Raw genomic sequence first — 26,600 nt, 5'->3', positions numbered from 1 at the left:
TTAATGAACTAGGAGATATCTTCAGCCCACTAACAGTTACAGCTGAAAATAGTATCCGGAAAAAAGTTCTAACATGAAAACAGGTTAAAATACAAGTTTTTGTGATTAAAAAAAATCTGATAATCTTATACGCTAATACTGTACAAAAAATGACATCTTTTTTTATACTAATAAACTTAAAAATTGAATTTACCATTTCCTTCCTTTATTCACTTTCCTTACTCACCCTATTCTACATATCCACCATTTTGGGGATTACACCTTTTTTATCTAAATTCTCAAAACCACTTTGTTAAAAATGCCACTGTGCTATAGTACTAGAGGTGAATTAAAATTATTTCAATGGGAAATGCCATTGCCAATTTGCTTCTTAGATGTTTCACTATAACATCTTCTAGAAAGATAAAAGAACTCAGTAAAATTCACATTTTATAAACTTGTACAGTTAAAATAAAATTCTAAGACTCTGATGTTTAATTCATTTATTTATATTTAGTAATAGAATATTACAGGTCTACAGTATTTAAAACACAATGGAAACCTCAAACTAGTTGTTACAAAACAATTCACCTTTGAGGCAATGAGAGACTCAATGTCTTTTTACCCTTAGCTCAAAGATAGCCATCAACATAAAAAATATGTTTAACAAAATGAAAAAAACAATTATATGGGACAAACCTTATCCTGTCAGGCTAAGAGGGAAAGAAAAGCCAGAAAAATATATAGATACAGAACACAAGTTACAGAACATTAAATTATAAATTTGTTAAACCACTTAGAATTTATTTTCTCCTTATAATTTTCTTTTTTTTAAAGATTTTATTTATCTATTCACAACAGATACAGAGAGAGAGAGAAAGAAAGGCAGAGACACAGGCAAAGAGAGAAGCAGGCTCCATGCAGGGAGCCCCAATGTGGGACTCGATCCCGGGTCTCCAGGATCACATCCCCAGCTGAAGGCGGCACTAAACCGCTGGGCCACCGGGCTGCCCTCTATATAATTTTCTAACCTGAGACTGAAACTATGAATGAACATTTTCCAAAATTTAATTTTGAAATTCAACTGAATTTTAACAATACAAAGAAGAAATAGTATTGTTCTGTATTGTGAAATACCTCTCCCTGAAAAATCCTGAACTTTTCCTAACACGTTTTTTTAAATAAATGCTCAAATCTAAACTTATTAGGAGGGACGCCTGGGTGGCTCAGCAGTTGAGTTTCTGCCTTTGGCTAAAGGCGGAATCCTGGGCTCCAGGATGGAGTCCCTCATGGGGATCCTTGCAGGGAGCCTTGCTCCTCCCTCTGCCTGGGTCTCTGCCTCTCTGTGTCTGAAACTATTTTGTTTCCTTTGTATACTATAGCCTAACTGCCTAAAACAAGACTCATCAATTTATTGGTTGATTCAGAATCGTCATAATTAATCACCTAACACTTAGCACTCATTTAAATCTGTACTTAGTAGATGTACAAAAGCCCAAGAAGGATCTTTTTAGATACCTGGAGTGTCCAAGAATCACTTGCGATGGAAGACAAAATATACAGAGAACAGATAAAGTAACAAAACAAATTATCAAGGAAAATAACTTACTGCTGCGAGAAAGAAAGAGAGAGAGACTTCTCTTTTAATTCCTAGAAATGGAGAATTCAAGAGCCTTACTCTAAAGACTCAAAGAAGTGATCTGAAGCATCCTGATACAGACTCTGCAACCTGCACTTCTATGCACTTTTAAATCCCAAAATTAGGGATATTGCTTTTTATGGTCTATTCCTAGCTATTTTAACTGATAAAACCTATTTTACTCTTATTTTTTCAACAATTTATTCATTTGAGAGATAGCGTGCTAGTGGAGGGAGAGGCAGAGGGAGAGAATCTTCAAGCACACTCTCTGCTGAGTGCAGAGTCTGCCACAGGGCTCAATCCCATGACCCGTGAGATCATGACCAGGGCAGAAACAAAAAGTCAGACACTCAACCAACTGAGCCGCACAGGCACCCCTTTTTTAACTCTGACTTTTATTAAATGTCATCCTCTGAATTTCTCAATTGATTGTTTAAGGATTTCAACGATCCAGATGTGGATGTGCCACTTGGACAAGATAAGCACATCCACATTTGGATCATGAATATGGTATTTTTCTCACAGGATACACCATCCAGTCCCTTTATAAGGAGCTATGTTTACTACAATCCATTATCTCTGCAAAATATAATCAATAGGGATCCCTGGGTGGCGCAGCGGTTTAGCGCCTGCCTTTGGCCCAGGGCGCGATCCTGGAGACCCGGCATCGAATCTCACGTCAGGCTCCCGGTGCATGGAGCCTGCTTCTCCCTCTGCCTGTGTCTCTGCCTCTCTCTCTCTGTGTGTGACTATCATAAATAAATGAAAAAAAAAAATAAAGATTAAAAAAAAAAAAAATCAATAATCAAGTAGATGAACATCATCCTACTAAAAAGGAAATAGGAAAAGGAGAGGTCAAACACAATGAAAAGGACCTTCCATATAATGCTCTGGTCTATCTTTGTTCAAGAACTAGATAGTGGAGGGACACCTGGGTGGCTCAGTGGTTGAGCATCTGCCTTCGGCTCACTGAATCAGGGTCTGGGGATTGAGTTCCGCATCAGGCTCCCTACGAAGAGCCTGCTTCTCCCTCTGTGTCTCTGCCTCTCTCTGTGTTTCTCATGAATAAATAAATCAAATCTTGAAAGAAAAAAAAAAAAGAACTAGATAGTGGTGAATATTCAAATAATTCTTAACGGAAGAAGGCCTAGTATTTTTTCTCTGCCAATTTTCCTCTAATGTGGCATTTCCAAATGGATAGGTTTTCTCTTGTGAGCAATATTATAGGGTCCACCCTAAAATGATATTTCCAAAAGAGTTTACTTCTCATAGTTCACTTTTTCTATTTCATTTTGCTCATATAATAAAGGACTGCTAAATTTCACTTCTAAGTCTATTTGATAAGGGATATTCCAAAATACAATTGGCTTTCATGCTGGTTGGAGTTGTTATTTCTGCAAAAGACTTCCTAGTATAAATGTATAAGAGAACAAAACACATCTAAATTTAAGGAAAAACACACTTTTGGATTTACACACAAACAAGTATAGTAAAAACACAATTACTCAGTAGCTATCTTTCAGTTCTAGTTTACCTTTCTATTTTTAGAATTTGACACCATCTCCCTCTGGAAGCTTGCCACCACAAGCAGTCCATTATAATTCGATCAAATGAATATAGGCAACCTGGATTACAAATCTAATCTTAAATTTTCTTCAGAGTAAATTACTTTCTGTAACTAGGGGAAATATAAGCCTATAGGTCAGTCAGTGTATCCATCAAGAAGTTCCTGCTAGTAAAAGGACCATTTTACAAAAATTATTATGAATTACCAAAGTGACAAATTTATACCTAAAACATTCTTTATTCATAAAATCAACTTGTGCACATATACATTTATCAGTAAACACAATATACATTTATCAGTAAACACAAATACTGGCCAAGATTAACTTACTTAATTGAATGATGTTCATATTCTCTCATTTATTCTTAAATTAAAACTTGAACTATGGCAATAATCTAAGAAAACATCTTCAAATAGAAAGTATCTTCATAGTTAAGAACTAATAATAAACCAAATTAAAGAAAAGGAAATTAAGTATTTTAATGTTCATACAAAATAAATACTAAACTACCCAACAAATGCCTCTTACCCAGGCCTCCGACAAATACAATTATACCTATATTTAATCTAGCAGTTATCTAGGGTCCTCATTAACCTCTACTAAAGTCTAATTAATAGTACAAATACAAAGAGAATACCTTTTTGAGACTTAGTAGGGTTTATAGTTTCCATAGCTACAGAAGTGTGTCTCACTTCACTAATGCAGCTTTTCTTCTTCCTGGCTCTCTGCCACAATTCTGTGACATTTATTGGAAAACTGCAATCCACTTGCTACTATTAAATATAAACATTTGCTTTCCAGAAATCAACAAAATGAATCAACCATGCATATTAATAGTAAAAAAATTTTTTCAATCTAAATTATTTTGTCTACTTCATGAATTTTTCAGTCATCTGTGGTCTAGACTGGCTCATCAAAATTTTGTTTTTGGTCATTCAAGATGTAGCACAATCAGTGAGGTCCAGGTCATTCCATTCACATTTAAAGCTAAAGATTTTGGGTCCTGGGACACCTGGGTGGCTCAAGGGTTAAGCACATCCGCCTTTGGCTCAGGTCGTAATCCTGGAGTATCAAGTCCCACATCGGGCTCCCTGCATGGAGCCTGTTTCTCCCTCTGCCTGTGTCTCTGATTCTCTCTTTCTGTGTCTCTCATGAATAAATAAATAAAATCTTAAAAAAAAAAAAAAAGATTTTGGGTCCCCTACAGAAAGCAAGAAAAATTCACATTTTATGAAAACAGAAGTACAAAAACCATAAATGATTTAAACAACTAAAATATATTCTGTTAAATGGGAAAAACAGTCTCTCTTTCATGTGCCATCACACAATTACCTATCTCAGTAACTGCATCAAAAAAGTCTATCTCAGACTCTTAAAATTACTTTTTTCTGCTTTTTAATATATATATATTTATCTTTGTGGTAAAATATATGTAACATAAAATCTACCACATCATTTTTTAAAAGAATTATTTACTTTAGACAGAGAAACAGAGACAGAGAATCCACATGGCTGCCAGCAGTGGGGAGAGATAGATGGAGAGGGAGATGAAGAGAAGCAGCAGACTCCTCACTATGTGTGGAGTCCAATTCAGGGCTTGATCCCATGACGAAGACCATGACCTGAGCCAAAATTAAAAGTCAGACATTCAACTGACTGAGCCACTCAGGGGATCCTTACCACCGCATTTTTTAGTATACAATTCAATGGCATTAAGTTCATTCACAATTTTCTACAACCATCACTACTACTCATTTCCAGAACTTCATCATATCAAATATAAACTGTATACCCATTAAACAATAACTCTCCATTAGCCTCTTACCATAGCCCTTAGTGAGCACAATTTACCTTCTGTCTCTATTCTAGATACTTCATGAAATCATACAATATTTGTCCTTTTGTATCTGGCTTATTTCACTTAACACATGTTTTTGAAGTTCATTCATGTTGTAAGATGTATCAAATTTCATTTCTTTTTAAGGGTGAATAATATTCTATTATCTGTACAATACCACACTTTATCCATTCATCTCTTGATGCACAGTTTTTAGTATATTCACAAAGTTGTACAACCGTCACCACAATTTTTTTTACCACAATCAATTTTAGAACATTTTTATCACCATTCCAAAAAACACCCCAAACTCTTATCATTCCCTATGCTCAAATCCCACCACTAGGTAGATTAGGAACCACTAATCTACCTTCTGTCCCTATAGATCTATGTATGCTGTATATTTTATATAAATGGAATCATACAGTATGTGATGTTTTGTGATTGGCTTCTTTCACTTAGCACATTTTCAAAATTCTTCCATGTTATAGCATGTATCAGTAATGCATTCCTTTTTATGCCGAATATTATTCCATTAAATGGATATATACTTTCTTTATCCATCCATCTATCAGTTGATGAACATCTGGGTTGTTTCCACATTTTGGTTATTAAGAATTATGCTCCTATGGACATTTATGTACAAGTCTCTGTGTGTACAGATGGTTTCATTTCTGTTGAAATGAAACCTCATTTAGAAATGAGACTGCTGGATTATACGGTAACTCTACTTTTAATTTTTTAAGGAATTGCCAGATTATTTTCTAAAGTGGCCACACCACTTTACATTTCCACCAGTAGTATATGAGGTGATTTGTCCACATCCTTCCCACACCTGCTATTATCTGTCTTTTGATTATAGCCATCCTAGTGGGAATAAAGTAGTATCTCATTGTGGTTTAAATTTGCATTTCCTTAATGACTAATGATGCTGAAAATCTATTCATGTTTTTACTGAAATTGTATACATTTTATTCTATCTGTGCTTTTATAGTAAAACATTTATACATTTAGCAGTATTTACAGAAGAGCTATTAAAGTCAGTATGTTAAGTAAAATTTAAATATGTTTAATAGCACAAGCAGTATTCTGCTATTAAAGTAAATATAAATAATTGTTCCAATCAATAAAATGGAGTAGACTCTCTTCATACTGTGTTTGTCTATAGCCAATCATCTAAGTGTTTCTCTCATTTAAAGAACACATTTTTATTTAAATAGAATAAATTTCTGTGCTCAAAAATGTCAATCAGGTGCATCCATAATGCAAAGCAGTACACAGGTTCCTCAAAAAATTAAAATAGATGGGACACCTGGGTGGCTCAGTGGTTGAGCATCTAACTTTGGCTCAGGGCATGATCCTGGGATCTGGGATCAAGTCCCACATCGGGCTCCTTGCAGGGAAACTGCTTCTCTCTGTCTCTCATCAATAAATAAATAAAATCTTTTTTAAAAGAAAATTAAAACAGGGACGCCTGGGTGGCTCAGCAGTTAAGCATCTGCCTTGGGCCCAGGGTATGATCCTGCAGTCCCGGGACTGGGTCCCGCATTGGGCTCCCTGCGTGGAGCCTGCTTCTCCCTCTGCCTGTGTCTCTGCCTCTCTCTATGTCTCTCATGAATAAATAAATAAAATCTTAAAAAAAAAAGAAAAGAAAATTAAAATAGAAATACCATGTGATCCAGCAATTTCATTTCTGGATATTTATCTAAAGAAAATGAAATCATTACCTTGAAAAGATGCCTGCACCCCCATGTTCACTGAAACATTATATATATTAAGTCAAGACTAGAAACAACTTAAATGTTCATTGATGGATAAGTGGGTAAAGAAAATGTAACACACACATGCACACATGCATGTGAACAGGGATATTACCCAGCCATAAAAAAGGAAATCTTGCCATATGTGACAACATGACTAGAGCTTGAGAACAAAAGCATCGTTGAGAACATTACACTAAATGAAGACAGAGAAAGACAAATACTGTATGATCTCACTTAAACATATTATTTAAAACAAAAGAAAATAATATAAAACAAAAACCCCGAACTCAGAGATACAGAGAACTACAGAAAACAGACTGACAGTTGCCAGAAGTTGCAGGTGGTGGGTGGAACAGGTGAAGGTGGTCAATGGTACAAAATTTCAGTTTAACCAAAAAAACAAAAAAATAAAAAAACAAACAAAAAAACAAAATTTCAGTTTATAAGATAAATAAGTTCTAGGGATATGACGTATAGTATAGTGACTATGGTTACCAACACTGTATTGTCATTTGAAAGTTGCTAAGAGTGGAGCCTGGGTGGCTCAGTTGGTTAAACATCTGCCTTCAGCTCAGGTCATGCTCACTGGATCCTAGGATCAAGCCCCTCATTGGGCTCCCTGCTCAGTAGGGAGCCTGCTTCTCCCTATCCTTCTGCCCGTTGCTTCCCTTGCTTGTGCTCTCTCAAATAAATAAATACAATCTTAAAAAAAAAAACTTAAAAAAATTTTTTTAAGCTGCTAAGAGAGTAAGATTAAAAGTTGTCATCACAAGAAAAAAGGTAACTGTGTGGTGATGGATGTTAAATAAACTTATTGTCATATAATCATTCCCAATACACACATATATCAAATCATTTTGCTATACACCTAAAATTAATACAATGTTATATGTCAATTATATCTCAATTTAAAAAAAAGGGAGTATCATAGGAGTGAAATGAAAAAAAAAAAACCAAATAAACAAAACAACTCTTCTGGATTTAAGAATTCTATAATGCACTGATTAATACCTAGCAGGGGAAAAAAATGTTTAAAAAGCATCCTTTACACAACTATTCCAAAAGTAGTGGTATTACACCAACGAAATCAATAATACAAGTATGGTAGTCCCAAATCAGTGTTTTAGATGCTACATCACTCCTAGGACCCTGCAGAAATTAAAGGCTAAAAAAATTTCTAAGCAATGTTTCTGCACATAAAAGATATACACATAATGTGTTTTAAAATCTGTCTATAGGGGCAGCCTGGGTGGCTCCGCGGTTTAGCGCCACCTTCAGTCCAAGGTGTGATCCTGGGGTCTCGGGATCGAGTCCCATGTTGGGTTTCCTGCATGGAGCCTGTTTCTCCCTCTGCCTGTGTCTCTGCCTCTCTCTCTCCCTCTGTCTCTCATGAATAAATAATAAAAATAAAATCTTAAAAAAATAAAATAAAATAAAATCTGTCTATAAATAATATTGTCTTATTTCTCATTCACTTATATTTAAAGTGAAGTTTGCTCCTAGTACATGACAGTTAAAAATTACAAGATTAATTAAATAGTTGTTGGGGACCAAGGTTTGACAGAAGTGATCTCACATATGCCTATATACATAATCCACTTCACTCTACTAAAATCCCAGGAAAACTAGGGCGCCTGGGAGGCTCACTTGGTTGAGTGTCCATCTCTTACTTTCAGCAGCTCAGGACATGATCTCATGTCTGTGGGATGGAGCCTCACATCAGGCTCCATGGTCAGTACAGAGTTGGCTTCGGCTTCAGATTCTTTATCCCTACCCCTCGACCCCTCCCCACTCATATTCTCTCCCTCTAAAATAAATAAATGAAATCTTTTTAAAAAAATCCCAGGAAACCTATTCCAATACGAGTTGAAAAAGCTACGTTATGTAGAGCTGAGGTCTACTTCCAGTTCTATAAAATCACTTCGTATTAACTGGTTATTCTGTTCTGTGGGGCACAAAATTTTAGAAACTTTTTTTTTTTTTTATTAAAACTCACCACCCAAAAAATAACCCAAACGTAGAGAAAAAAAAAGCATTGTTGAGAAAAACTGTATTTTCTGATAAAAGCACCACACAGTTTCTTTGCCATAAAATTAAGATCCCATCTCTAGCTTTCTCAATTATCCATGATGGCCATCCTAATTATCTATTAATTTAACTAACCATTCTAGATTCTTTTTTTTTTTCAGTTGTAACATTGTAAAAGTTCCCCTAAGAAAACTTTTACTCACTATACTACATAGTCCTACATTTTGTCCTAAAGGTGTTCCAGTCAAGCTTCAAGAGAACTTTCTTATTTGAGTATTCTGGGTTTAAAAAACAAATTTACCTCCATTTTCATCTTTATTATCTAAGATTTTGTCTTTACAGATTCAATAGCTCCAATTCTATAAAGGCCTAGTTTTCTATCTGTTGTAATTCTAATGCAATTGTTATTACAATTGAAGTTTTCAACATGGTTGTATATGACTAGAACACAATCCTCTCAGACATCATGATTTGGGTTTTTTGGAATACATATATAATCTAGTATTTCAATATTAAAGGTCTCCTAGTTTTAAGAGACCATTCCTCAAATCATTTTCATAATTTTACTAACACTTAAAAATAATGAGTAAAAGAATACTTAAAAATAAATGTTTAAAAGATGTGTAAAATTTATACTCCAAAAAGTACAAAACACTGTTGAAAAAAAGTAAAGATCTAAATAAAAGGAAAAATATCCCATGTTCATAGACAAGTAGGTTTAATATTATTAAGATGGCAATATTTCACAAACAATACTCCTCAAAATAGATACAATGCAATCCCTATTAAAAACACAGTTCATTCTTTTGCAGAAGTTGAGATGCTAATCTTAAAATTCGAATGGAAAAAATAAAAAATAAAAAAAATAAAATTCGAATGGAAATTTGAGGGACTCTGAATAGTCAAAATAATCTCATAAAAGAACAAAATTGGAAGACTCACCCGTCTCAATTTTAAAATTTATTTCAAAGTTACAGTATCCAAGACAGTATGGTGCTGACATAAGGAGAGAAAGATGAATGGAAAAGAACTGAGACTCCAGAAATAAATTAACTCAAAATGGATCAAAAATCAAAATGTAAGACCCAATACTATCACACTCTCAGGAAAAAATATAGGTGCAAATCTGTGTAACTTTAAGTTGGACAAAAGTTTCTTAAATATGACACAAATCATGAGTAGAACGGATAAAGTAGACTTAAAATTTAATAAAATGTTTGTGCATCAAAAGACATTATCCAGCAAGTAAAAAGACAACCCACAGAATGGGAAAAAACTTCTGCGAATCACATGACAAGGGACTTGTATACAGAATATATAAAGAACTCTTTTTTAAGATTTTATTTATTTGAGAAAATAAACAAAAAAAGAGAGATAAAGGGTATGGAGGGGTGGGTGCAGGGAGGAGCAGAGGAGGGAGCCTGACACCGGGCTCGATCCAGCCTGACTTCAGGACCATGACCTGAGCCAAAGGCAGATGCTTAACTGACTGAGCCACCAGTCACCCCTATATAAAGAACTCTTACGGGATCCCTGGGTGGCACAGTGGTTTGGCGCCTGCCTTTGGCCCAGGGCGCGATCCTGGAGACCCGGGATCGAATCCCACGTCGGGCTCCCGGTGCATGGAGCCTGCTTCTCCCTCTGCCTATGTCTCCGCCTCTCTCTCTCTCTGTGACTATCATAAATAAATAAAAATTAAAAATAAATAAAGAACTCTTACAACTCAACAATAAGAAGACAAATAATTCAATTGAAAAATGAGCAAAAGCTATGTGTAGACATTTCTCCAAAGAAGAAATACTAATGGTTAATAAACACATGAAAAGATGCTCAACGATATTAGTCATGAGAGAAATTAAATCAAAACCATAAGGGACTTCATACCCATTAGGACATCTATAATCAAAAAGAGATAATAACAAGTGTTGATAAGGATATTGATAAGGATATGAAGAAATAAGAACCCTTACACATTGCTGCTGAAAATGTAAAACGATGCAGTCACTGTGAAAAGCAGTTTGGCAATTCCTCAAAAATTTTTAAATAGAATTAATGTATGATCTAGCAATTCCACTCCTGGGTATATGCTCCAAGAAAAAAAATCTGGGGGCACCTGGTGGCTCCGTGGTTGAGCATCTGCCTTTGGTGCAGGTCGTGTGGTTGAGCATCTGCCTTTGGTGCAGGTCGTGACCCCGGGGTCCTGGGATGGAGTCCCGCACTAGGTTCCTTACAGGGGGCCTGCTTCTCCCTCTGCCTATGTCTCTGCCTCTCTCTCTGGGTCTCTCATGAATAAATAAATACAATTTTTAAAAAAAGAAAAAAATCTGTACACATAAAAACTTGTACACAATGTTCATAGCAACACTGTTCATAATAGCTAAAAAAAACCCCACATGTCCGTGAACAAATGAATGGATGAAGAGTCAAAAATAGGGGCACCTGTATAGCTCAGTAGTTGAGCATCTGCCTTTGGCTCGTCATGATCCCGGGTCCTGGGATCAAGTCCCACAACAGGGTCCCTGGAGGGAGCCCGCTTCTCCCTCTGCCTATGTCTCTGTCTATCTCTCTCATGAATAAATAAACTCTTAAAAAAAAAAGTCAGAAATATTCTTCCATAAAAAGGAATGAATTACTAATAGATGCTATAAAATGGATGAACCTTGAAAACATTATGCTAAGTGACACAAAGAAGTCACCAAAGACCATATATGATTTCTTTTATAGGAAATGTCTAGAATAGGCAAATCCAGAGACAAAAAGTAGAAGAGGGCTGCTTTTAGGATAGGTTGAACTGAGGAGTGACTGGCTAAGTAAATAAAGGGTTTCTTTTCAAGAGGGTAAAAATGTTCCAGAATTATATACTGGTGCTGGTTGCACAATATCTTGAATGCACTAAACTCACTGAATTATATACACTTTAAAATGGTTAAAGTAACAAATTATCTCAATTTAAAAAAAAAAAAAGATAATCAGGAGCCAGGTCTTTAAGAATTTTGTTATCTTTATTAAAGGATTTTAAAGCAAGCAATATGATTAAATTTATATATTTAAATTCTGTACCACACTGTGCTATGAATACCTAAACCTTAGTATATAAATTTAGCAACATCTGATTTGGGTGTTCAGAAGCTTATGCTAATAAACTCCTGGTTCCTTGTTACATTTTGGGTAAATATGTTTGTCAAGTAATTTATTTATAGATATGAATTTTTACTTTATTTGTTTAACAAATACTTATATAGTGCTTACCGTGTGCCAAGTACTATTCCAAGTACTTTAGATATAACTCATCTAATCTTCATAATAAATCTATGAATCTATTTTCCCCAATTTATAGAACTCAGTCACAGAAAGGTTAAGTAACTTGCCTAAAATCAGACAGCTATTAAGTAATGCATGCTTCTGAAATTGGGTTTTTATTAACAAGACTGATAAATACGTAGAACTCTGATTTTTCTAATCATTATCTTTACCATTTTTAAAATCCCAAGAAAAGCACTTCTTCATATGCAACTTCAACTCTTCTGTTCATTTGTTCTCAATTAAGTATGTACTGAATTTCTTCTGGGCAGAATTTTTCATATTGATTCTATCCATTCTTATTAAGTTCATTGAAAAATGTTTTCAGGAAAGCTATTTTTTAGTTTTTACTTAGTTTTACTTTTATACTATAAATGTACCATTTGTGTTTACTATAATAGATTAGTAAGTTAGCTAACCAGTGACATTCTGTTCAACTACTTCATTACCCAGTTTAAAAACAAAAAAGCGGGTAGCCCGGGTGGCTGAGTGGTTTAGCGCCGCCTTTGGCCCAGGGTATGATCCTGGAGACCCAGCATCGAGTCCCACATTGGGCTCCCTGCATGGAGCCTGCTTCTCCCCCTGCCTGTGTCTCTGCCTCTCTCTCTCTCTCTCTCTCTGTCTCTCATGAATAAATAAATATTTAAAAACAAAAAAGCAAATGAGCTTATTAAAGGAATTAAGTAGGGGCACCTGGGTTGCTCAGTGGTTGAGCATCTGCCTTTGGCTCAGGTCATGATTCCGGGGTCCTGGGATTGAGTCCCACATTGGGCTCCCAGTAGGGAGGCTGTTTCTTCCTCTGCCTATATCTCTGCCTCTCTGTTCCTCTCGTGAATAAATAAATAAAATCTTTAAAAAAAAAAATAAAGGAATTAAGTAGTCATTTTATCCAAAGCATCTGTTATTCAGGTAAAAATAAACTAAGAAGGGGGATCCCTGGGTGGCTCAGCGGTTTAGCACCTGCCTTTGGCCCAGGGCGCGATCCTGGAGTCCCAGGATCAAGTCCCACATCAGGCTCCTATCATGGAGCCTGCTTCTCCCTCATCTTGTGTCTCTGTCTCTGTCTCTCTGTCTCTCTCTCTATCATGAATAAATAAATAAATCTTTAAAAAATAAAAATAAACTAAGAAAATGAAATGTTATTAAAAAATAATTATAAAATTCAAGCTCTATGTTTATATTTTCCCTTCATTTACTCTAGCCTAATACTCTAAAGAATATGATTTAACAGTTAAAAAAAAAAGTTGGGAGTTCAAAATACAATTTTAAAAAAACAAGTAAATTTTTAATTTATAGTATTTCTAAAATCCTTATAACTGGGGATCCCTGGGTGGCGCAGCGGTTTGGCGCCTGCCTTTGGCCCAGGGCGCAGTCCTGGAGACCCGGGATCGAATCCCACGTCGGGCTCCCGGTGCATGGAGCCTGCTTCTCCCTCTGCCTGTGTCTCTGCCTCTCTCTCTCTCTCTGTGTGACTATCATAAAAAAATAAAAATAAAAAAATAAAAATAAAATCTAAAAAAAAAAATCCTTATAACTGCTTATCACCTAGTTGCTTATAAACTGAATGATTACACTTGTGAACATTAATTTATTATCGTTAATTCCATTTTACAGTGATATTTTTTCAAGTAAAATCTTCATTTCAGACTGAAAACCCAACAAGTTGGTATTTAAAACTGGAAAAAAGAGATAGTACACGATCTTTAAGACTTCTAATTACAACTTTAGCGTGAAGAATAGCTACTTGTTAGCTTAAACCTATGTTTGGGTGCTTCATTGCTGTTATACACTTTAAACACAAGGCATTTTAGCAACTTACTTCAACAAATGTAATGAAAACTTTAATTCAAACAAATATTTAAGGTTGTATAATGAGGCCCCCTTCAACAAAGATTTAATTGTTCCATTATGTTGCCAACAAAAATATTTTAATGTATAAGGTCCAAACTAGCAGTATGGTACATAACATAAATGATTACTGGGCAGACTTAAATTTTATTCAAAATTAGTGCTTACAATATAGTTAAGAACAAGATAGTACTCACTTACATGTGACAGAAAGCTCATATTCTGTTTTAACCTATGCACTTAACCTATAATCAGAGAAAATAAAGTACATACCCCCCCTATGTACTTCAACTGTATAACCCTCTCAAGACTTAAACTACTTTTTACAAAGAAATTTTGAAGTTCTAAACTTCAATTTACAATTGTCAAGTACAGAGGCAAACTATATGCTCTGGTACAACGTGCACAAAAGTATTTTCCTATTAGCAAATAAAAGTTAAAAGTCAACCATATTAATTTCATTCTCTAATCTAGATTGAATTGTGAAACTCTTTAAAACACTGTTATCATTGTTTATTCACATATAATCTCTTCTACTGAGCTATAAACTATAGGTGTCCAGGATCCACATGTAAATTCATTTTGAGTTAATGAATAAATATAAATATTATGACTAAGCAACCTATACTTACATATAAACATGAAAAGTCATCCCTAGAAAACTACACTTGGCTACATTATAGAATATAGGAATGTATACATAAAAAGTCTATTACTTGTATGACCTTTAAAAAAATAATTTTGTTTTAGAATGTTATGGTGGTTGAACAAACAAAAGCTAAAGAAAAAAGGGTATATAACGTATAAATCCATGTATACGAAACTCTTAAAAAGACAAAACTCATCCATTATAAAGAAAAACAGAGGAGTAGTTGCCTGAGGGGCTGCAGTGGGCGAACTGCCAAGAGAGCAAGAGGTAGCTTGATAGGGTGACTGAAATGTTCTGTATTATTATCTGTGATTATACAAATGTATACACTTGTTAAATATTCATGGAATACTCAAAATTGGTGAACCTCTGTACCTCTATTTAAAGATGGTTTGTTATTTTTAAAAAAGAAGGGAAAGAAGGGATACAAATAATAACCGTAAAACTAACAAGCAAAATGTACAAAGTACCATGAGAAAATGGAGACAAGAGTAAAAGACTTTTTCAAAAAGGACAGTAAAAAATAAAATAAAAAAAAATAAAAAGAGACAGTACAAAGAACCAAAGTAAATTAATAGAGCCTTACACAAAATATCACTACTCATACATTTTATAGTTTGGTCCTCTTTGTGTCAGTTGTTCTTCCTCTTAACTCTTAGGTAAGCAAACTGCTATTAATGCCTCTACTGAAGAAAAGGAATGCTTGTATGATTTTCCACATGGTCTCAAAACCAAACTAGAATTAAAATCCATATTTTCTAATGCCTAACACAGAATTTTCAGGAAGTTCATGAACAATGACCCATCATAGCAAGCACAGGACTCTTGAGGCTCTATTACTACTGTTTTTTCTGTTATTCATCTCCATTCAAATTTAGTTAGGTTCTGAAATATTTCAGCAGAAAAAAAAACAAGAAATATTTCAGCAGAAAGAAGGTGCAACGATTCCATGCTTCCATAAAACTACTGCCAAAGAAATTACGAGTCACACGGCATCCTCTATTTCTCAAGTAATTCTCCTTAAGTAATGCTCTACTTACCCTTTCCCTACTTCTCACTTCTGAGTACCATCATCTGTCAAAACAGGGGTGGTTCGACCTTAACAGTCCCAAAACCAGGCAATGATTTGCCAGTTTTGAGCGTTAAAGTATTCCCTCAAAGGGTCATCATTATAGTCTTCACGGATTTTTATGTGTGGCTTATAGAAATTTCTCTCTTACTCTCTCAACTAAAGCTGTTTAGTTGAAGAATCCTACACAAAGCACTCTTTTTAAACCATCCGAACAGTGGTGTAATTTTAGTAGGGACCAAAGTGTAAATACCAATTATCAAATGTTTATACTAAAGAGAGTCAGGATAAGTAAAATAGTGAAGTTTCAAATCCCAGCCTTCTGGATTAGCTATGCGACCTTGGGAAAATCAGTGAATCCCTCTGTACCTCAGTTTGCTCATTTATGAAATACAGATACTGATACTATCTCATAAAATTTTTCTGAGGACTGTGAAAAATATCTGTAAAATTCTGGCACACATAAATCGCTCAAAAAATGTTTTCAGGGAAGCCCGGGTGGCTCAGTGGTTTAGCGCCACCTTCAGCCCAGGGCGTGATCCTGGAGACCCGGGATCAAGTCCCACGTCCGGCTCCCTCAATGGAGCCTGCTTCTCCCTCTGCCTGTGTCTCTGCCTCTCTCTCTCTCTGTGTCTCTCATGAATAAATAAATAAAATTCAAAAAAATGTTTTCAATTACTACTAGCACCAAACGTATTATTTTTTCTTTATCAACACTGTTTCTTTTAACATGTCCCACAAATATTACTGTAAGTAGATTTCTTAAAACTAAAACACCACACTGAACTAAATTTATAAAGATAAGAGAATCAACAACTTAGGTCACTCTTAGAAACTTTTCTGTTCTTGTCTGACCTTCAATACACCCCCCTAAAAAACAACCAATACCAAATTTACTAAAAGACTAACATTTCTGAATGGGAAAGACATAGATGAATATTTATGGCTGGCCAACAGTAATTATCATCACCTATTTGTCAAATAAATATTAAAAAGAAAAGAGATGGATGCCCAGATGGCTCAGTGGTTGAGTGCCTGCCTTTGGCTCAGGGCATGATCTTGGAGTCCCAGAATCGAGTCCTGCATCGGGCTCCCAGTGTGGAGCCTGCTTCTCTCTCTGCCTCTCTCTTTCTCTCTCTCTCTCTCCCCGTCTCTCATGAATAAATAAAATAAATAAAAAGAGAAAAAATTTTATATTTCAATAGTTAAGAATAAGTAAAAATAACTAAAAATTTCCACACAGCACATCTTTAGTTCAAATCATCAAAAATACAGATCATTAAAAAAAATATATATATATATATACAGATCATTTATCACAACACCTGGTTTTATTTATATTTGGAAGCTAAAATCATTATCTGTAGTTTGTCCATAAAGAAAATTTCTACCTTTTCACTTAGGGACATGTTTGTAATTAGTATATTATATACTTTGTTATTTTAACCTTAATTTTTATTAAGACAATAGCAAATAAAAGACACATAAATCTCTTCTATGGAATTTGAAATATAATCCTTGCAATAAGACAATAACATAAGTTAACAAGCAACATTTCTATTGGAGAATGTCTTATACCTTAGGACTAACAGGACTGCCTTCTCTTACTACACAATCAGGTCCAAATGATGTCTCAGAGTAATCTGATCTTCTATTTTTCTCTAATTACCTATTATTCTTTGTGAACAATATAACAAGTCAATTTTTTCTAATAAAAAGTAACCACTTTTTAAATATATATTATTAATTATATGTATTTATATATATTATTAATTACAGTAAGATGTTTTTCTGTACTATTACTTTCAAGTTTTAGGAGACTCCTGGAATAATTATGGTACAGTCAAGAGTGTGTTAAGAGCAGCCAAGAACCATCTGATTAAATATGAATTTCTATCCTCTTACTGTAATAAGCAACAGAATGCTAATACTGATGAATATAACAAAAACAGAGTTTAGAAAGAGACACAAAAACAAATGGTAGGAAATCAGAGAGAGATGGATTCTAGTACCAAGAAGTGAAGATGAACTCAGTATGTATGACTTTTATAATGTTTGAACTTCACTTCCATAATTATTCCCATAATGATATTTTTAGTTTACGAGATAAAGATCTATAGAGATTAATAGACACTAAACAATTGGGATCCCTGGGTGGCTCAGCGGTTTAGCGCCTGCCTTTGGCCCAAGGCGCAATCCTGGAGTCTGGGGATCGAGTCCCGCGTCGGGCTTCCCTGCATGGAGTCCCTCTGTGTCTCTGCCTCTCTCTCTCTCTCTGTCTATCATGAATAAATAAATTAAATAAATCTTTAAAACAAAATTGACACTAAACAAGAAAAGAATCCAACAGATTATTTTTAACGTTAAATATTTTCAAAAAATCCTTTCCATCAAGATAACTATTCACACATTTCATCATTTAAGAGTTAATGGTTTAACTACCTTACTAACATCAGCCCTAGGAAGAGAAATAAATCAGGCTTAATGGCAATTCAGAAATACTCCAGAAAGTCAGGAAAATACTGCTACTCTGTTAGGATTTTCATTTTGTAAACTATAAAGTATAATTATGCAATAGTAACATATCAAATAGTTTGACAGCAATAAGAAAAAAAAGAAGTAGTTTATTGTCCCTAAGTCATTGTATTACTTCGTACTTTCTTTTAAAAATCTTCCAGTTTGAAATATTTAATTCATATTAAGACTACCTCACATTGGTAGTTAGCTCTTATTTAACCAATTTGGTCCATCATGTAATCTCTTAACTCTTGCTTTTAAAACATTTTAAAATTTAATCCATGGTTTTTATTACTCTATTTTTTCCAATTTATGTTTTTTTCCTGTTTTACCTGATTTTCTACATTCGTATATCTACATTTTCAGAATGCCCTCTTACTTGTACTCATTTACTTTTAGTTTAATTTTTATGTTTTCAAAAAAAATTTTTTTACCAGTTTTCTACATGGAAAACCATACATGCCAAAATCAACATTTTTCAATGCAGAAAATATAAGAAACAACAACTTTTCCTCCATATTTGAATTTTTCCTCTAGGCACTCCAAAGATTCCTAGCCTTCAAGTTTTTTGAACACACTAGCCATAAACAATTTTATTTTTTTAAATCTATATAAAATATCTTCTTTAAAGAAGGCAGAAAAAAAAAAAAAAAAAAAAAAAGAAGGCAGGGAAAATGCAAAAAAAGAATCAGGGACGCCTGGGTGGCTCAGCGGTTGAGCGTCTGCTTTTGGCCCAGGGCGTGATCCTGGAGTCCCAGGATCGAGTCCCACGTCCAGCTCCCTGCGTGGCGCCTGCTTCTCCCTCTGCCTGTGTCTCTGCCTCTCTCTCTCTCATGAATAAATAAATAAAATCTTAAAAAAAAAAAAAAAAGAATCAAAAGTAAAATCTTATAGTATATACATCTGTACAGGACTTTTTCTATGTGAGTTATTTTTAGCATAATTCCAACAGTATCTCTTTTATTTACGTATTTCATTAAGAGTTTCACGTGTAATTATGGGGTCATCAGAAACATTATTTTATGGCTATGTATTACTGCATTAAACACCTTGACCCTGGGATCCCTGGGTGGCTCAGCGGTTTAGGGCCTGCCTTTGGCCCAGGGTGTGATCCTGGAGACCTGGGATCGAGTCCCGCATCAGGCTCCCTGCATGGAGCCTGCTTCTCCCTCTGCCTGTGTCTCTGCCTCTCTTTCTCTCTGAGTCTCTCATGAATAAATAAGTAAAATCTTAAAAAAAAAAAAAAAATACCTTGACCCTTTTTCCATTGTCAGGCAATCACCATGATAAATAAAAAGGTAGTAGCAGGGGCAGCCCCAGTGGCCCAGTGGTTTAGTGCCCGCCTTTGGCCCAGGGCGTGATCCTGGAGACCCAGGATCGAGTCCCACATCAGGCTCCCTGCATGGAGCCTGCTTCTCCCTCTGCCTGTGTCTCTGCCTCTCTCTCTCTCTCTCTCTCTGCCTCTCATGAATAAATAAAGTCTTAAAAAAAAAAAAAAAACTTAAAAAAAAAGGTAGTAGCAGAACTACATATGGTGACAGATGTTAATTAGACTTATTGTGGTGGTCACTTTCCAATATACACATATAATGAATCATTACACTCTGAAACTGTAATGTTTTACATCAACTATGCCGCAATTAAAAAAATGAATTTGCTATTTTTAATAATATATATACATACATATACACATACATTTACATATATACACACACACACACACACACACATAGTAACAGGAAGAACCAGATTGATACGTAGGAAAAAAGCAAATTCAATTGAAGAGATTTTGAGATTTTGAATCTACTTTTAATTTTTTTTAAGATTTTATTTATTTGAGAGAGTGAGAACAAGAGAGATCACAGATGGGGACTAAGAGGGAGAGGGAGAGAGAAAGGGAGAAGCAGACTCTCCGCTCTGCAGAGCAACTGATGCAGGGCTGGATCCCAGAATTGAGAGATTATGACCTAAGCCAAAGGCAGATGCTTAAATGACTGAGCCACCCAGGTATCCCTTGAATCTATTTTTAAAGGTCAATAACACTAAACTGCAAGTTTTCCAACCTGGTTTTCCTAAAGAGAGAATTTAAAATTGGAAAAAATATATTCTATAAAAATTTGACAAATTATAGGATAGTAATTAAATTGTCCTTACTCAGGGTTGGATTTACTAGTCAATGGAAATCTAGACTACTGACAGAAAGTATGCATATATATGATTAGAAAATACTTACATAACACAGGAAGTCCGTATAGTATAATAGTTAGGAGCAGAGACTACAGTGAGAATACCGGTGTTGAAATCTCGGCTACAATTTACCAGCTGTGTGACTCTGGGTGAGTTACTGAACCTTCTCATGCCTTAGCACCCTCATCTGTAAAACTGGATAATAATAACCATCTTGAAGAGTTAAGAGAATTCAGTGAGTTCATATTTATAAAGTTCTTGACACACAGTAAATGCCAAGTAAGTGGTTGTTGTTTAGAATTATTTAGCTAATATTTATTGAGCATTATGTGCTAGGTTAAATGCTTACACATGAATTTGCCTCAAATACTCTTCACAGCAACCCATGATGAAGATAATACGATTGCCTTCATTTAAAGATGAGAAAATTGAAGCACAAAAGATAAGTGAGTAAGCCAAGGTCAAGCACAAATGCTGAAACAAGGATTTGAACCCAAGTTTGATGTATGACCTACAATTTTCACACAGATTACAAGGTACATTATAACTAGAAGCAGTAGCCTCCAGCAGAAGTGTATCTTAAAAAGAGGTCAGGAAGAGGAGACTACTGAAATAAATCAGAATATGTATTTCCTGGATTAAATGCTGTATTTTTTTTTTTTTTTTTAGATTTTATTTAGTTATTTGAGAGAGAGTGCACATGAGCATGGGGGGAAGGAAAGATGGAGGAGAATTAGACTCCCTGCTGAGCAGAACCTGACATGTGGCTCGGTCCCAGGACCCTGAGATTGTGACCCAAGCAGAAGGCAGACACTTAACTGACTGAGCCACCCAGGCACCTCTAAATTACGGTATTTTGGGATCCCTAGGTGGCGCAGCGGTTTGGCGCCTGCCTTTGGCCTAGGGCGCGATCCTGGAGACCCGGGATCGAATCCCACATCGGGCTCCCGGTGCATGGAGCCTGCTTCTCCCTCTGCCTGTGTCTCTGCCTCTCTCTCTCTCTCTCAATCTCTGTGACTATCATAAATAAATAAAAATTAAAAAAAAAATGTTTAAAAAAAATAAAAAAATAAAAATAAATTACGGTATTTTTTTTTTTAAGATTTTATTTATTTATTCATGAGAGACACAGAGAGGCACAGACACAGGCAGAGGAAGAAGCAGTTTCCCTACAGAGAGCCTGGTGCAAGACTCTATCTCAGGACCCCAGGATCACGACCGGAGCCAAAGGCAGATGCTCAACCATGAGCCACTCAGGTTCCTGGGATCCTGCATGGGGATCCCCGCGGGGAGAATGCTTCTCTCTCTGCCTGTGTCTCTGCCTCTCTCTCAGTGTCTCTTATGAATAAATAAATAATATCTTTCAAAAACAAGTAATAAGGAAGTATCACTACAATATAAAAGTATGTATATATGAAATGACTTGATGTCTGATATTTGTTTTAAAATAATACAGCATGGGGCACCTGGGTGGCTCAGTCAGTTAAACCTCTGCTTGGGCTCAGGTCATGATCCCATGGTCCTGGGATCTAGCCCCATGGGCTCCCTGGTCAGTGGGGAGTCTGCATCTCCCTCTCCCTCTGTGTGCCCACTCACACTCTCTCTCTTAGATAAAATAAATAAATCTTAAAAAATAAAATAATACTGCTTGGGGAAAGGGAGAGTATAAAAGAAACAAGATTAGGCATGCACTGAGAATTGTTAAAAACTTGGTGATAGGCATATGAGGGCTCATTATTTCATTCTCTACTATTGTATGTTCTTTAAAATGTCCATAATAAAAGATTAAAACAGAAGTAGACTGCATATATTAAATACTTTCATTACACAAACTTTCTTATGACTCTCTGTATCAAAGACAGAAAATGATAGCTGATATTGATACATTTCACAACATATATAACCTATGAAAGGATGGTATCGCTTCAAAAAAATTATCCTCTCATCCAAAATAAAAATTTAATAATTAAAGTATTGAAGCACATACATGTAAATAAACATATTAAATGGCTGTCTGCATTTCCCCTGACTTGTTAAAAATATTTCCAGAAATAATTAACACTTTTTCCCCCCTATCTTTCTCCGCCCTGATAATCTCTACGATTATGATACTCTCTGGTCTGCTGCCCAGAAAATGGATGGCTTTGTAGAGACAAATATAAATCTACAGCACAGTCACAAATGGAACAATATGAATAAAAAACGGAAATCTGCTTCACCAAGAAACATAAAATTTCTTGCCTCAAATTGTAGTTGATTTTTATACTAATATCTGTCAATGGGCTTCTGATAAGTATAAATACAATCAATAGTTAGAAAACATTTTATATGTTCTATATTATAGTTAAAACAAGTTAGCTGATAACTAAAGGAAAAGACCAACATTTATTAAGCCAGACACTACACTAGGCATTTTCATACATATTACCTCACTAAATTTAAGAAATTATATACATTTTTATAGAAAGAATATTAAAGTTTAGAGAGGTGAAATCACCTGCCCAAGGCCACAGAGTTTATTAATAACTAAATTAGTATTCAAACTCAAGCTCAATTACAAAACCAACTCTTCCCCAGCACTATGTCAGACTACCATATGGAAGGCAAGCATCTAAAATCAAACTTAAATATTTAGAGCTTTTTTTAAGTGGACCACAAAATGTTTAAGTTACTGGTTACATATATATTTTACAGTGACAGCTTGGCTTTGGATATAGAATTCCAGCTAAAACACAAAAAGCATTATTTCTGCTATCGTGTGACTTTTATTAATTTCAGCCTCAGGTTACTCATCTCTATAATGGGAAAATAAATTCCTTGCTGTCCAACTGCAGGATTACAAAATTCAAAGAGGATATATGTAAAACCACCTCAAAATCCTCAAAGCACAGGGACACCCCCACCCCACCCCACCCCACCCCCGGCTGGCTCAGTCAGAAAAGCATGCAACTCTTGATCCAAGGAGTGGTGAGTCTGAACCCCACACTGGGTGTAGAGATTACTTAAAAAATAAATAAATAAATAAATAAATAAATAAACTAAAAAAATTTATTTTAAAAACCCTATGAAAATACAAAAAAAAGGTATTTTTTGTCTTAAAATGCTAAAAACAACAAAGTTTTCCCATTTTTTCAATATAACGTTTTCTAAAGTAATTATGAGCTGCTTAAATTCTACACCTTCTATTAACATTTCCAGAACTTTCTCAAACTCTCTTTTTCTAAGCATAGTTCAGGCATCATCTCTGTCACTTGGCTTTTCTTATCCTTAAAAATAATTCAACAATAATAACATCGCTTTTGTAATAAATAATTAACATGCTGTTTTGAAATGCTCAATATATAAAAATCCTAAATTCTGAATTTTCAAACTAAGTATGTGTTTGGTGTCACTCTTTCAGTTGTATTCATGATCATAATATTTGAGCCTTTTCATATTCAGTTTATAAAAAGCTAGAATTAAGATCTGGAATTCCAAAGTAGAACACCCAACACATAATTTTTAATGATTTTGTGGGGTGGGGCGGGGTTCAAAGCTTCTCAAAGCAGATACAATAAGCTAACAAGCACATCAAACACAGCAACAAAATCCACTGAAACATTCAGCTGCTCTAAAAGAAGGATCAGGCTCTTTAGGAGAAAATTACATTGTATGAGTTTGCAAAGTTTCACACTTTCTCACTTAAACTCCATTTCAGAGAAAGCCTTTGCATACTCACACAATATGCTTTAAAATGGTACTTTGCTGACCTTCCAATAGTCCAGCTCTATGAAAATTCTGTGATGGGTGTAACTTCAGAGAATCTGAAAAACACAAAAAGCATTAAGTACTTTTTATGCTGAATGACTTGAAAAAGAAAAAAGGCAAGGGTAGCATACATCTCTTACATAACTGCCATGTATTTTTAAGAGCTAAAGCTCCTATCTGTGAATATACTCTCCAAAAGAAGGCTGAATTGCCTCTACATTGGTCTCTATGCTAAACTTAGATTTTTCATAAAGCATTTGTTTCATGGAAAATTATCTGATGATTACTGCACAAATGGTGTTAATGTCTTGCCTATTTTTAGCACCCAATTGTAATACCACATTAGCCCTCTTCTAAGAATCATCGCTTGATAGCATCTTTTTCTTCTGACGCTCTAAACTACAATATTTCCAAACTACTTCAGGTACGCTGCCTGAAAAACATCCTACGGGATTTGTGACTGCCAACTAAAGTCATCAGAGCAACAGACAATGGCCACGGTTACTAAGTAGGACTCTCTGTACAAACCCAATCGTCAGTCTGTAAAGTCCAGTACCTTCCAGGGTGAACCATCTCACTCCGATTCACTTAAACAATTTACGTTTACTGACGTGACGCTCAAGTAAGTACCCCCGGGGGGGCGGGGGGGGGGAGTCAGCGGATGGATACATCACACCAAAACCGAAGAAATGCTGGATTTCTCAGGAAGGAGGTTCACAACGGCACACATATATATTTTTTAATATGGTGAAATGAATAGCTAATAACCCAGTTTTGTCTTTTGCCCCTCCCGGTGGTTTAAAAAAAAAAAAAGTGGTGAAGAGTGCAGCGGGAGCATTTTGGTTTGGTGCCCCTTGCAACGGGGGAAACCTGTTCTAACACATTCTTGCGGTGCCCAGCATAGGAATTTAAACCCCGTAGAGATCGACTCGAGTGCTAATATCGTGGATCCCGGGAATCCCCTTTAGGCCTTCGCCGAAAGAGTTTATAGAAAATGTGAAATCTCCTGTTAAGGGTGCCCCATTCCTGCAACGAGCCCTGGAACACGGCAACCAAAGAGAAAATTCTCAAAGGACAGCGTCAGTGCCCGAGCCGGTACCCCTGGGACAGGAGAGAAATAAAACTAGATCCAGAGAGAGAGAGAGAGAGCGAGAGCGAGCGAGCACCCCTATCTTTTGTAAAAGACAGAGGTGTAAGTCATGAGAAGGCCACAGAGGTAGGAAGGGAAAAAAAAAAAAAAAAAAAAAAACAGAAAACAGAAAATTCGGGCCCTTTCCAGCAAGAAGATGACGAGGAAAGGGAGAACGCCTGGTCGAGGGGGGCCGTCCCAACACCGGGAGGGAGTGGACTAGGCCGGAGGGAGCGGGGGGTAGGACGCCGCCGCGCAAACAACCCGGAGGGGGGGGGAATGGTGCCCCTGCCCTCGGAACCGGCCTCGGGCCGCGCCGCGCGTGCGGGGGCAACTTTGCGGCGCCGGAGGGTCCTGGCGAGAGGGGCCGCGGCCCGGGGGGGGCGGGGGGTCCCCGAGCGGGGGGGGGGGCCGGGCCGGCAGCTCCGACTGTGTGGCGGGGCCGGGCCCGCGGGCGGCGGGCGGCGGGGGGGCTCGGAGCGGCGCGTGCCGCAGAGACCCGGGGCCGGCGGCCCCGCGGGGGAGGGGCCGCCACTCCGCCACCGCCCGACCCGCCGGCCTCTCCCCGCCCCCCCCGCAGGCCCCGAGCCGCCCGGGCCCCCCCGCCCCCGCCGGGGACCCCCCGGGCTCCGCGGGCCGCGCCTCCCCGCCCCCACGCCCCAGCCCCCAGCCTGACTCACCTCGCGAGTACAGGGACTTGGGCGATTCCAGGTCTAGGTCCGCGCTGAGCAAGGAGATGAAGTCCGAGGGCATCGCAGCTCGACCCAGCCCGGCCCGAGGGCAGCGGGAGGGCGGGGGAGCGGCGGTGGCGGCGGCACCTCCTCTCCGGGACCGCGGGCACCGATCCGGGGGCGGCGACGCGAGGGCGGCTGCGGCTGCCTCCTCCTCGAGGGCAGGGACTTCCACCGGGCCGAGGACCGAGGAAACGGCAGCGAGGCGGAGGGGAAAACTCCACGGGGGCTGGTTCCCGGCGAGCCAGGAGGGGGGCTCAGGGCGGGGACAGGGAGGGGGGGAGAGCCAACGGGTCCGTTTCGTGCTTCTCCTCAGCGAAAACTGACGGTCGCCGCCACCGCCGCCGCCGCTGACAGGAATCTGAGCCCCGCCCCCCGCGGGGCACTGCGCAGGCGCGGAGGGGGGCGCCCCGCAGCCTGGAAGAGCGAGGGCGGCCGCCGGAGGGCGGGGAGACGCGCCACGGAACAGCATCAACAAGGGCTTCGCTTCCTGCCGCCGCGGCCGCGGCTGCTGTTTCCCAGCCGGGAAAGGGCCCCGCCAGCAGGGAGGGAGGCAGGGAGGTGTCCGCGCCTGGGGCCCCGGGGAGGGAAGAGGTATTTGCGCCGACC

The 26,600-nt window shown here is 37.3% G+C and overlaps 1 protein-coding gene across 4 annotated transcripts in view; it reads right to left on the bottom strand.

Moving 5' to 3' along the window:
* Positions 1-26,356, bottom strand: part of NFAT5 (nuclear factor of activated T cells 5) — a 121,950-nt gene extending 95,594 nt beyond the window's left edge. For 2 of the 4 annotated variants that reach the window (XM_077888564.1, XM_077888566.1), the window contains exons 1-2: positions 25,941-26,356; positions 24,134-24,187 (exon numbers count right to left, since the gene is read on the bottom strand). In XM_077888564.1, the coding sequence (XP_077744690.1) occupies positions 24,134-24,187; positions 25,941-26,013 (127 nt within the window). In that variant the 5' untranslated portion in view covers positions 26,014-26,356. The remainder of the gene's footprint in view (positions 1-24,133; positions 24,188-25,940) is intronic. The other 2 variants (XM_077888567.1, XM_077888571.1) reach the window with 1 other exon arrangement.
* Between the last annotated feature and the right edge of the window lie 244 nt (positions 26,357-26,600).

This window comes from Canis aureus, chromosome 3 (assembly GCF_053574225.1).
Source record: "Canis aureus isolate CA01 chromosome 3, VMU_Caureus_v.1.0, whole genome shotgun sequence".
Lineage (NCBI taxonomy): Eukaryota > Metazoa > Chordata > Mammalia > Carnivora > Canidae > Canis > Canis aureus.
This window is presented reverse-complemented; position numbering and strand designations above follow the sequence as displayed.